Source organism: Stegastes partitus, unplaced genomic scaffold, assembly GCF_000690725.1.
Source record: "Stegastes partitus isolate 25-593 unplaced genomic scaffold, Stegastes_partitus-1.0.2 Scaffold1047, whole genome shotgun sequence".
NCBI lineage: Eukaryota > Metazoa > Chordata > Actinopteri > Pomacentridae > Stegastes > Stegastes partitus.
Window position 1 is genome coordinate 171,473 of NW_007578778.1, and position 13,506 is coordinate 184,978.

A 13,506-nucleotide genomic window follows, 5' to 3' on the forward strand; every position below is an offset into this window, starting at 1 on the left:
TGTAACAGTTTGACGATTTTTTTGAGCGGACTCCTCTGCAGACAAAAGACAGAGTGTTTGCATGTACTGCAAGAAACCAGGTTCATATTCAGAATGTTCCCCTGCTGCATCAAATGTCCGATGCCCTGACAACTGTCATTGTCACATACATCAGATTAAATTACATGCTCAGAGTCCTGGATGACGTAAGCATCCTGATTAGGGATCATATAATAATGATAAGGCAACACCGTGTGATTGGCCCTGTAGACCCCCCCCAAATACATATCATGTTCATTATTTCCTCACCAGAAATTAGCCAGGACTTCTGATAAGTGAGTAATCCTTTGAGTCATTCAGTGATAGCATTGGATGACTGCAGCACTGTTAGCATAGCTTAGCACATCGATCTGAAGTGGGGAGAAACTGCTCGTCTATCATAACACAACCCATGTTGATTCTTTTTTGACCCTTTTGTGGTTATAAAGTCGTTGTTCATTTAGTGTTAAAACACAGACACTGCTTTTAGTTTCTGTTGTTGACCAGCACAGGTCTGCTCTCAGAGGCTTTAGGAAAGTAATTAAATCAGCCTATAAAATATCATATGATGAAGTTTACTGATTATTGTACACAGGTGTTGGCACTGAGACACTGTTTTGTGTTTTGCTTTTTTTGCAGGTTATGGTATTGGTCTCCCTCAGAACTCTCCTCTGACCTCCAATATCTCAGAGTTCATCAGCAGATATAAGTCAGACGGATACATGGACCTACTGCATGACAAGTGGTACAAAGTGGTTCCCTGTGGGAACCGAGTGTTTGCTGTCACTGAGGTTAGTCTGATGACATATAAACAACAAACTGTACACTCTAGATCAGGGGTGGTCAACCCGTGGCTCCAGTGCTGGCTATGGCTCTTTTGTACTTCTGCTGCGGCTCCTTGTGGCTTTGGAAAATAAATAATGAGTATCTAATTAAAATGTATTTAGTTTAGTTCGTTAGTTTTTAAAATGTAATTCTACATTTGAAGATTATGGTGCTCTTGTAACATTAAAATATAACGTTTAATGTTTAAATTTTTAATTTTTTGTCACTCAAAATATGCGTCACAACCGCCGATGTGCAACACCCACCGGCACACACATTGTTGCCAACTTGGTGACTTTCTCGCTAAATCGGGCGACTTTCCAAATCCATCCATCCATCATCTATACACCGCTTAATCCTCGCTAGGGGGGCTGGAGCCTATCCCAGCCAACTTAGGGCAAAGGCAGGGGACACCCCTGGACAGGTCGCCAGTCTATCACAGGGCTACACTTAAAGACAGAAAACCAAGCACACTCACATTCACACCTACGGACAATTTAGAATCACCAATTAACCTCAACATTCTTTTGGACTGTGTATGAGGAAGCCAGAGAACCCGGAGAAAACCCACGCTGCACAGGGAGAACATGCAAACTCCACGTAGAAAGATCCCGGTGCCCCCAACGGGACGCGAACCGGCGACCTTCTTGCTGCGAGGCAACAGTGCCACCTTGCAGCCCCTTTCCAAATCCACTTGGTGTTTTTTTTTTTTTTATTTGTCAAAAGTGACTAGCAACAAATCTTCCAACTCCTTCTGGTGTTACTGGAAACTTTTCTGGTGTTTTGGAGACTGACTTGAAAACACGTATTGTTGTGCAGTTACTGTCCTCAGCGAACAGCGGTGCTGCCGTGAGCTCCTCCCGCCCCAAAGCGCTCAGAGGTGGTCAGGAGTCTGGTCAGCAGTCCCAGCTGCAGGCAGCAGGACAACCACACGCTGTTTTACTTTGCTGCAGGTGGATGATTTAAGTTCGGCTTTTTATTTCATATATATGAGGGGGACTCAAACAGACATTGAGTACTTTATTTCACAGTAGCCTTCAACCCAGCGTCTTTTTTTGTCAGAGTTCAAAATGTTTTTGTTGCATGCAGAAATAAAACTTTTGTTTTCTCTGTAGCAGTTTATTGATTTCATAAATGCAACACACTGTAGTTTTTTTTATACAGAGCATAAAAGTAAAAACAATAAATGCAGTGTTACCTTCATTTTAGATGTGAAAAGGGTTTTGTGGCTCCTGGTGTTTTCTTTTTTGTGGGAAACGGGTCCAAATGGCTCTCTGAGTGTTTAAGGTTGCCGACCCCTGGTCTAGACAGTTAGTATATGAAATACTATAGTGGCACAGTTCCTTGTGTATTTCTATGGTTTCTTTCTGTAGCCTGTTCAGATGAATACTTTAATGTCGTTGCAGGGGAACACGTGAAGCATCCACATACTTACAATCTGCACTGACAGCATTTGATATTGAAGCTCAGGTGGTCAGCTGCTGCCCTCTGCAGGCCACTCTGGCACACTGACAATCTGATGAGCCTCTTTTAAGCTCTCCCTTCTCTCAAAAGGTCAACATAAAAGTTGTATATATAAGAACAGGAAATAAAACTTTATAATCTGTTTCCATGAGATTTCGTGAGAGCGTTTTAGCTGGGCAATGAGAAGCAGAGAAACACACTTTGTAAACATAAATCCCAGAATACAACACGTGTCTCAAAGTCACATCAAACCTGATGTTTTATGACGCTGAACCAAAGTCATCCCCAGAAACTGAATGGAAACGGCTTTAACAAACAGTACGTGGTGGCTGATTTGGATGAACCATCTGTCTTGAGCAAACTCGCTGCTAAAGTACACAGTAGCTCCACAGAGGCCACTGATTTGTTAAGAAACATAGACAACACTGCCCTCTACAGGCAGAGACAGGAACTACAGAAACTTCATCCTCTACAGATAGAGACAGGAACTACTGTCCCCTCTTTCTTCTTCTTTCTCTGTCAGACTCTTCAGATGGGAATCAGTCACTTTTCGGGGCTCTTCGTCCTATTGTGTGTTGGCGTGGCGGGAGCTTTACTTACCCTGGCAGGTGAACATGGTTTTTACAGACTCGTCCTGCCTCACATTCGCCGCCGACAGAACCTGAAATACTGGCTGCATACTTCCCAGGTGAATAGTAGAAAATATGTGTATTTAGTACATCATTCTGACCTCTACAGCTGGAATTATAGCTCAGTGTCATTATGTCAAACAGCCAGCTGGGGAAGCGTATTAGTTATACTCTGATCAGACTTCTTGTGTGTTTAACAGAAGATCCATCGAGCTCTGAACATGACGTATGAAGACGTGAAGAAGCAGCAAACTGAGAAAGACAAAAGGTGATTCATTTTGTCATCATCTAAAATATCAAACAAGTTTGTCAAAAGAAAATTACCTGTCAGATGTTGTGCTTTTCTGTTTTTCTTCAGCTGTAACCTGAAGTCTCAGTCTGCTCCGGCCCCTCCTGTTCCTGGAGCTTCAGCGAAGTGGAACAATGAGATGAGTAAAGATGCTGCTGTGGCCGCTGCCGCTAAAGATGCCCGGGACTTCAAACGAGTCCACTTCAACCTCGAGACCCTCAACACTCGTCGCCTGCTTGCTCGTATCGCTGCCTCTGATGCCAAAGCAGGCGGGACCAAGGCAGACGAGGAGGCGCCAACAAAGCCGAAGGCGGGCCAAAACAGCAGGTTGTGTGAGAATGGAGGGCCAGCAGCTTCATTGGCCAGCCTGGTGCTCTCCCTTCCCTCCTCGTCCTCTTCTGCCCAACCCAATGCCTCCACTGCACCTACTGCAGCTCCTGCAGGTGTAGCCCGTCCCCTCGTATCTTCAACGACTCCGGCTACAGTTGCCCCGCCCCTCACACCTGTTGTCCCGCCCCGGCCCGGTGAGCTGCAGGAGCTGCAAGAACAAATTGAAGAGATGAGGGAGAAGCTGAGGACGGCTCTGGCCAGGAGGGCCGAGATCCAGACCACTCTGGCCAAACCTGTTGTCACAGTGACAAACAGTCCATCTCCAGTCACCACAATGACAACAGTGACAGTGACAACAACAACAACAACAACAACAACTACAGGAGCCCCGCCCACCTCCTCATCCACCGTCGCCCCGGTAACTCCCCTTCCTGCCAACACCAAGTGTGTGATGACAATGACGGACCCACCCCACAAAGTTCTGTCCAAAGTCCGACCACTCCAAAGCAGACTGGCCAGTCAGAGGAGGTGATGCTCTCTGCTGAGGTCACATGACCCATTGCCCACGGCGGCCATTTTAATCAAAGAGGGGGAAACGAATACATTTTATTTTTAAAAAGCAATGCTATCATAGCTGCAAAGCTCCTGTTTGGACAGAAGCAGCTGTTGAAAGAGATCAGACAGACACAAAACCTCTTAATCCATGCTGATGAATCACATTCATCACAGTCCACGACTGTGTTCATTTCAAGAATCATGTTTCACCCAAAATTCTAAAACAAAAAAATTGCACCTTACTGAAATTATTAAGGTCATTTTTAAAAGCACAAATTAATGTTTTTTACTGGTTCGTCCTCTTTAGAAATCCCTTTATCCATGCAAAAAAAACAAACAAACACTGAAAAGGCCCTTTCTTGATTCCAGTCCTCATATATCCAGTCTTACTCGGGTTTAGTGAATCAAATTAATAGTGATAAAAAAGTATTTGTGTATTTATTTATTCATTATCCTACTTAAAACCACATTTTACTTTTTAAAAGTCCTCAATCAAAGAACAGAAGCAAATGAAATCATTTTTAAGGTGTTTCACAGGTTGTTGTTTTTTTCTTTAAATCACTGAAGGTTGTAAAAGCTTACGATACTCCTAATAGATGTTCAGAATGAATTAAGGGGTTTAAAATGAATTCTTGTTTGAACAGTTCAAGGAGGTCACAAAGTAAAATAAAATAGCCTGCATTATGTTGATGTAAAAATAGTTTCACGTACTTTATGTATATTAAGAAGAACAGACTTGAACCCTGAGTGTCACCAGATGCTGTGAACCAGGTTTGATGTGTTATTAGTTTGGGGACTTTTTTGACAAAGTCAAATATGGAATAGATCAAAAACTATACTATAAGAAAAAGTATATCCAAGGAACTCAGAGGGATATTTTTATACATTTGGTAGCTGAACTGATAAGTCTTTGTTGGGTGTAAGTAGCCGGTTGAACCTGTTACTGCACATTTGTTGTTTTTTTAAATGTTATAATGCTGTCCTTCAGTTTCCTCCTGAGACTGGTTAAAATGGCCACTGTGACAGAAACTGAAGAGCTTTTGTGGCTTTAGGACTTTTTTGGACTCTGATGGTACAGAAACCAGGCGTCCTGCGAGGCATCAGCATGGCCGCTCTAAAAAAAACACTACTGGAAAGAAACGAACAAACACAAAGTGATTCAGACAAACAGCACTGACGACTAAGCAATTTGATCAGAGTTATGCTATAGTTCTGATTCACATCCAGCAGAAATGTTGGTGTTGATGCAATAAAAACAACTTGTTCTTCATGTAGAGAAGTAACACCTCTTTATGTCACTTGGGCACGATTCTTGTGGGTAAATACTGGATGTTGAAGACTTTTTAATGTATTCACTTTACAGTTTAAAAGCCCTTAAAACTGACCACAGAGCCTGAAGCCATCGCTGAATTTTACTCCGAACCCCGTCTGTGCCCTGGTGTGTAGACGCCGGTGTCCGTTGTTTGTTGGAAATAAATCATTGTCTCATGAAGTCAAACTAAAGTCTCAACAGAATTATGAACAGATTATGAACAAACAAACTGGTCAATAGTTGAAAATAGTTTTTCTTGTTGCTCTGAATATAGATTTTTTTGGTGGAGATTTTAAATCACAGGGCTGCAAGGTGGTGCAGTTGGTTAGCACTGTTGCCTCGCAGCAAGAAGGTTGCCGGTTCGCGACCCGGTGGAGGCACCGGAATCTTTCTGGGTGGAGTTTACATGTTCTCCCCGTGCAGCGTGGGTTCTCTCCGGGTTCTCCGGCTTCCTCCCACACAGTCCAAAAACATGCTGAGGTTAATTGGTGATTCTAAATTGTCCGTAGGTGTGAATGTGAGTGTGCTTGGTTGTCTGTCTCTAAGTGTAGCCCTGCGATAGACTGGTGACCTGTCCAGGGTGTCCCCTGCCTTCGCCCTAAGTTGGCTGGGATAGGCTCCAGCCCCCCCGCGACCCTAATGAGGATTAAGCGGTGTATAGAAAATGGATGGATGGATTTTAAATCACAGGGCTGCAAGGTGGTGCAGTTGGTAGCACTGTTGCCTTGCAGCAAGAAGGTCGCCGGTTCACGTCCCGGTGGAGGCACCGGAATCTTTCTGTGTGGAGTTTGCTTGTTCTCCCTGTGCAGCATGGGTTCTCCGGCTTCCTCCCACACAGTCCAAAAACATGCTGAGGTTAATTGGTGATTCTAAATTGTCCGTAGGTGTGAATGTGAGTGTGCTTGGTTGTCTGTCTCTAAGTGTAGTCCTGTGATAGACTGGTGACCTGTCCAGGGTGTCCCCTGCCTTCGCCCTAAGTCGGCTGGGATAGACTCCAGCCCCCTGTGACTCTAGTGAGGATTGAGCGGTGTATAGATGATAGATGGATTTTAAATTACTTAATATGTCCTTTAATGTCCATATGATGCTCAGTTGTAATAAAAACGTAAAGGAACTTGGAAGATATTTTTATTAAATACCAAAGTACAGCAGCTCTTAACTTCTAATTTCTTCTTATTTATTGCTTAAAAGCTTCTAATAATTGGGAGAACTGTGTTTGTGTGATACAGACCTTAGTTTGGACTCATGAGAACCTGTAATTAATCTTGATGCCTGCGTTTACACACCAGAAGGGTTCATCTAAAAAGGCCTTAACTTCAAACAAAGGAATGAATTTTTACAGTGGTTGGTAACTTTTAAAGTTGGAGTTGGCAGCATTTGTGTTTTGACTTCTTTAGGAGAAAATTAACTTTTTATCATATTGTTGTTTGAGTGTCTGAAGGGAAACTGGACTCTGTTCCTCTTCTTGGCTGCGTTTCCAGTGTTTAGAAAAAGTAGCCTGTGATGAGAGAGCTCAGCCAATCACAGCTTTTTCTCTTAGATCAGGTGGGCAAATGACATCATGGTGCAATGGGCTGAAAACAGGACTTTGACTCAGGACAGCAGCATTCAAATCCTGCGTGAAGCATTAGTTCATACTGACTTGTAGCTTGAGTAATGTCAGCGCATATGAAGCGCCTTCCTGGTCGGAACAGTTAAGAAAGCAGGAGGAGGTTGTGTTTTCAAATTCTGATATTTTCTTTGCCTTTTTCCAGATTTCTGCTAACTGCCGCTTCAAGCAAAAACCTTTAATTTGGATAAATGATCAATTACACTACTTAATATATTACTTTGAATCAGTAGATCTGTTAACAAAACTGAATAGAATATTATTTGAGTTTTTCTACCTAAGAAGCCTTAGACTGTGCACAAAATCAATTGGTGTGACTTCATGTAACAGTCCATTAATTTATCCCCTTAAAATCCCATTAAATACCATCATAGGGGAAAAAAAGATCTTACTCTGTTTCCATGTAATTAAGGTGTTTCAAAGGGAACAGAAAACAGAACAGTACCTGCACTCTTATTTCAAAACCATAAAGTGGATTTAATTTTTCGGTATATTTGCAACATTACGCTGATCTGTTGTGGTTTCTTAGTCGTCCTGTATTAAGACAACATGAAACGTCATCACATTCCTTCCACCTTTGGAGGGAATAATATTTGGATGAATGAATAGATTAGATAATATGATATTTAATGGATTAGCTGCACAGTTGAAAGGCTTTTCAGATGGTGAAAAACCCTTTAAATTCTGAAAATTACATAACAGCATCCCTCGAATAAACCCAAACAGTGCTTCAAAGTGCAGGGATGGTTTTCATGCTGTTTAGGACATTTTAAGGGGCTACTTCTTCGTACAATCTCCAATTATTACAGTCCATTGATTTTATTTTAACTGATTATTTATCCAAATTACGCCAAATACGAGTGAGAAACCACAGAATTTGCTTTCAGGAGGGTATTGCTGTTTAATTTTGCAGAAATCAAATAAAAAATAACGTGACACATGACAGTCAACTAGTTTATCAAGTATTATTTATCCCCTTTAAAATGTTTTTACCCTTGAAAAACCTCACAATGCAAACTAAGCAATTAAAAGCACTTTGTATATGAAGGTGTTTTATTTTTTTAAATACTTTAAATCTGTGATATGATGTATTTCACAGGATTATCTGCACAGAGGTAACGAGTGGACGAATAAACTGTTGTGATGAAATATCTAAAGGTTTAAAGGCCCCTTTTTCCCCCCCGGCTATAATCGACCACTTCCATTTGTCCGATGACCAAGAAGATAAACTAAGAGTTGTTTTTAGCCTTATTGTGTTTTTGTTAACAGCCGAGTGCCTGGTGTTGAAACTTCACAGCAAAAAAAACATCATTTATTTCGGCCATATAGATGCTGCGTGGGACGCGAGCTGCAACTAGCGGGCCTGCAGGTAACCTCTTGTACTGAATGGTGCCACCTGCTGTTTCTACTGACCATTCATTTCATTTATTCATTTAAATTTTAATTTCCTTCATTGAGTTAAAACAAAACAATTAAACATGAACACAAACATTCCTGACTCTTGAATGAAAGGGAGCAGAAAGAAGAATAATCTGATGTTATCTGCCTCCTTTACCCAAAGAAATACATTTTAGAAAAGCATCAACAACAACACAATAAACTTCTAAATACTCATAACAAAAACAAAAATAATAACATGAAATAGCTGTCCTTCAAAGCTTACAGTCACGTTTTACTTTACATTTCCTTTAATACTCTTTAAAAAAAAAAAAAAAGCAGAAAATGTGACATGATTATTTACTGTCTTTACAATCAGACAAAATGAACATATCTTCTCAACATATTGAAACTTGTTCTTTGTCCAGATTTTTCCATAAGCTGATTCCATTCACAGAAACACAACACTTTGTCACTTTTGATCTGAATTTGGGTTTTTTAAAGATCTCAGTTCCTTTTAAATCAGAGTTACATTCTCTGTTTTCAGATCTTTTCTGAATGTTTGTTGGTCATGTTTTCTTATGTGCTTTTAACATTGTTTGTAGAACACTGTAGTCTACTAATTCGTGAAATTTCAACAATTTTAACTTAAAAAATAGTGGATTTGTTGCCTCTCTGTATTGTTTTGTTGGTGGCAGCATCATGATGTGGGGATGTTCTCAGCAGCAACCCTGGAAGGCTTGTAAAGGTAGAGGGTAAATTATTGCAGCAAAGTGTAGAGAAATCCTGGAGGACAACCTGATGCAGTCTGCAGGAGAACCTAGACTTGGAGAAGATTTGTTTTCCATCAAGACAATGAGCCGAAGGAAACAGCCAAAGCTTCACAGAATTGGTTTAAATGGAAGCTGTCTGTGGATAAAGACAAAGGTGTGAAAACAAAGGCAAATGCAAAGGTATCAAAATGAAACACGGTGGTCACAGTTTACATGAACTCACTTGAGCAGTTTCCTAAATATATTCATTTTACTCAACAGAAGAAGAACGCATCTAAAAGTGGAAAGAAGAATGAAAAAAGAAAAGGATCTGACAGCTGATAGGTGAGGATACACAGAGTTTTAGGACAGAATCGAGTTGTATGAAGCCCATCAGTGTAAATGTATTATTTATTGACATCGACTGGGACGTCAGGAGCTGATGGAACAGGGTTTACTGAAACAGGCCGACCATGTTAGACTGCAAGATTACTTGGGTGAAACTCTGCAGACGGTTTGTTTCGACCGCTGTGGCATCTTGCAGAAATCAGAGGTGTTTGTGGAGCACACTGACCATTTCAAGCCTTTTGTTGTGCAAACACACTGACATTTCAACACTACTGTGTTTTGATCAGTTAAATGCAGTCAAGAGACGCCTGTGTTCAGTGTAATAGTCTGCCTACATGCAGACAGAGATCCCTGGTACTGAAGGAAACGTACTGCCGGTGTCTTCATCAGAGTCACAGGGGACAAAGACACATGAAAACCACTAAACCAAGTGTACAGATGTCATTTGATCATTGTTTGAACAATGGTTTCACATCTATTGGATGATAAATCCGAAGGTGGGCTTTGCCACAGTCTGTGTCACATTTCCAACACCATGTCAGAAACCAAGCAAACCTCTGACTGACTGTATGTGTTGAGTGTAGAAATGTAGTGTCCCAAGTGGGAGTTTCAGGAAAGTTCTTTTATCTTCATCTAAATAAAAAATGTTGTGGGTGAAATTTTCCCTTTCTGTTGGCAGAAAATTTTGCTTATATCGTATAATTATAACTCATGTTTTTTCTTATTCTGCCAACATTGTCCTCATGTTATTGCTTTTTTCTGGTCTTTGAGAGGGCTGCAAGGTGGCGCAGTTGGTTAGCACTGCTGCCTCGCCGGTTCGCGTCCCGGTGGGGGCACCGGGATCTTTCTGCGTGGAGTTTGCATGTTCTCCCCGTGCAGCGTGGGTTCTCTCCAGGTTCTCTGGCTTCCTCCCACAGTCCAGAAACATGTTGAGGCTAATTGGTGATTCTAAATTTTCCGTAGGTGTGAGTGTGCTGGTTGTCTGTCTCTAAGTGTAGCCCTGTGACATTTACATTCCACTTGACCAGAAAGTAAAAAGGTAGTTCTTCAAAACCATTTTCAGGTTGCAAGACTGCTGCAGCCTCCAGTAATATGGATCGAAGACGCAGAGAAAATGTTCTACAAGAAAGTTCCCAAGGAAGAAAAAGAGGTATTGTTGAGAAAAATGAAACCATAGCAGGATCATCATGTTGAACAGATGTTTTTTTTATTTATCCACGTGGTCATTTTAACTATTCAATGTGTCTCAACAGTTGGATCCTAAGCGGCTGCAGAACGATTTGCTAAAGTCTCTCAAACTGATCAAAGGAGAGGATCGTGTTCTGATAATGGGAACAACTAAAGACCCGCTCAGTGCTGACATTAAGTCGCTGTGTAAAATGTATAGCAAACTCATCCTGATCCCGAGACCGGACTACGGCCCCAGGTACAGTGAGAACCCCAGAGTCACGCTGTCGAGCCCAGTTCAGTTTGGATATTTCTGGCATTTTTATTCAGTTGGAGTGAATAGTGACCTCTGTTTGCTTTCAGTCTTGTGGAAGCAGCTGACCGAGGCCTTGGACCTCAGCTCTCTGGTGGAGATCACTGACGGCTACACTCCAGGTCACATGGTGCAGGCGGTCCACAGTGTTGTCACCAAGCGTCGCATTCTGCTGCAAACCGACCGTCCGCTGACTGCTGCTGAGTTCATTCCTCCATTAGCCAAGACTGACCCAGTGTTACAGGAAGAGGAAGAAGCCCTGAAGGTGTTGATTGTTTAAAGAGTAACTTAACACCAGACTGAGGACCAGAGGGTTGTTTTCCTCTCTGGTACAAAATTTCAAATATGGGGGTTATTCTTTATAAAATCAACTCAGCCTGAGAAGACCTGAGGTAAAGTGAGACCTTTCATCTGCTATAACTTATCAGTGTTCAGATTGAGACACCAGGATCGATGTAGAACTGATCTGGTGTCAGTTTCTACCAGAACTCAGATGTGTTCTTCCCCCTAAATGTCATGTGTCTATCTGCTGTCCTGATGAAGTTCTGAGGCTCAGAAATGATGGAAAAAGTCCAAGAAAGTGATAAATCTGGACCCTCCTCTATGGACGTCAAGGACCTGGAACTCTGAAATATTCACAGTCTGAAGGTAGAACTCTCATCAGCAGATAAAGGTACTGCAGATACAGAACCAGATGTTCTGAGGAGGTTCTGGAGGAACTGATTGATATTTTCATGTTTCATCTCTGACCACATCCACAGTCTGATGACTGCACTTAGAAGCGTTTTGTTGCACTCGTATCCACGTCTGCAGTGATGTCATGAGTTCACCTGGACATCACTGCAGGTGTGTGAAACCAGCAAACAAGATTTTCAGTGGCTGTTAAGTGACTCTTTCAGTTTTCATGACATTTTCATGATTTGATTAGTTTCTTGTCATTGTAATTTAATAATGATGTGTGATATTTGTCCCTTGTGTGTCTCCAGAACTGGCACGACAAGACGCCGCTGGGAAAGAAAAGAATGAAAGCTGCCACAGGAGAAGAAGAAGAAGAGGCAGCGGGGAAAGGACAAGTGAAGAAGAAAGGGAAAAAATTAGTTTGTTTTCATGTTTTGTGTCAGCTGTGCTTGGCTGACTTGTAGTTTCTGAGTTCCATGCTGATAGTTTTAACTCATTTAAATACAGTAAAATTGCTATTTTAGGGTCACAAGCTGTAAAAGAACAAATTACGCTTTTTAAAAATACATATTTTTGATGTTGACATTAAGTACAGTTTTAGCTGTTATTTTGTGTTTGTTGTTGCTTTTTTTAAAAACAGTAAACATGTAAATAGATGTTTTCTGTGATTGTATTAGACATAATCTGTAACTTAAAACAGGGAAAATCCTTTTTAGTGCTTCATATACTGACTATATTTAGTTGATCTAAATACAGAAAAAAAATGTAATTTTATGGTCAACACTGTAAAAGAACGAATGACCGAAAATACTGGCTTTTTATCGTAAACATGTCAATAAAAGAAATAAAGAAAAAACATATAAAGTTGCTAAAGATTAGGCTGAACATGGACCGGACCAACCCTCCTCCTCTTCCTCCTCATCCTCTTTCTCCTCTTCATCCTCCTCCTCCTCTTCCTCGGTGGGCGGGTCTGTTTTCTGTCTCGGATGTGGATCAGCTGATGGTGTCTGCTGCGGACTGATCTGCTCGGTCATGGAGTGAGTATTTTACTTTATTACACTTTATTTCTTCTTCTTCTGTCTCTTTTTATCCAGTTTCTTCTTTTCTGCGTGTTTCTCATGTTTCTGACGTAAAGTGTGATTGAACGTGAGCGCGCGGTGTGTCGTCATTGTGCGGCATCAGAGCGCTGAGTCAGGAGGAGCCGCAACTGCGCAAAACCTCCGCGGACCACCGCAGACCGGACGGCCGGACCGGGACCGGGACCGGACAGCCGGGCCGGACCAGACCGGACAGCCGGACCGGGACCGGGACCGGCTGAGTCTCTGCGGCGGACAGTGAAGAGTTAAAAAGGGTTAAAGCGGGTCCAGCTGCCGCGGAGGGACACAATGTGCGCGCTACTTTTCTCAGCGGAGACACACCGGGTCCTGATCAATAAGCTGCACGAGCCTTTCTGATTGCATATTGATCAGGTTTTGTTTGTCTGATCTGTGATCAGTCAGCTGCATGTTGTGACACAATACCAGCGTCTGGAGGTCCTCAGTTAGACATAAAAACAGCTTCACACAAAAGTTTATCTCAAATTATGATAATTAATATATTAGAATAAAAATATCTTTAATTCTTTGTTAAAACAACCTGAAGTCATATGTTGTTGACATGCTGCTGCCTTCAGTGTGTGAAGGGCTTCGAGCAGCACTCAGCTAGAAAGGAGAAAAAATGCAGAACATTTACCCTCTGTTCACATGTAGTTCACATGTTGTTTATATGTAGTTAACATGTTTACATTTAGTTCACATGTAGTTCTCATGTAGTTCACGTATAGTTCTCATGTAGTTCTCAT

General features: G+C 41.7%; 2 protein-coding genes across 3 annotated transcripts in view; both read left to right on the plus strand.

The window, feature by feature from the left end:
- grin3bb (glutamate receptor, ionotropic, N-methyl-D-aspartate 3Bb) overlaps positions 1 to 4,321 on the plus strand; it is a 75,091-nt gene extending 70,770 nt beyond the window's left edge. The window contains exons 6-9 of the mRNA XM_008295441.1: positions 658 to 809; positions 2,831 to 2,995; positions 3,137 to 3,204; positions 3,295 to 4,321. Coding sequence (XP_008293663.1) covers positions 658 to 809; positions 2,831 to 2,995; positions 3,137 to 3,204; positions 3,295 to 4,087 — 1,178 coding nt within the window. The 3' untranslated portion in view covers positions 4,088 to 4,321. The remainder of the gene's footprint in view (positions 1 to 657; positions 810 to 2,830; positions 2,996 to 3,136; positions 3,205 to 3,294) is intronic.
- An 8,301-nt stretch (positions 4,322 to 12,622) lies between these two features.
- Positions 12,623 to 13,506, plus strand: part of palm1a (paralemmin 1a) — a 12,684-nt gene continuing 11,800 nt past the window's right edge. For both annotated transcript variants that reach the window (XM_008295442.1, XM_008295443.1), the window contains exon 1: positions 12,623 to 12,703. In XM_008295442.1, coding sequence (XP_008293664.1) covers positions 12,699 to 12,703 — 5 coding nt within the window. In that variant the 5' untranslated portion in view covers positions 12,623 to 12,698. The remainder of the gene's footprint in view (positions 12,704 to 13,506) is intronic.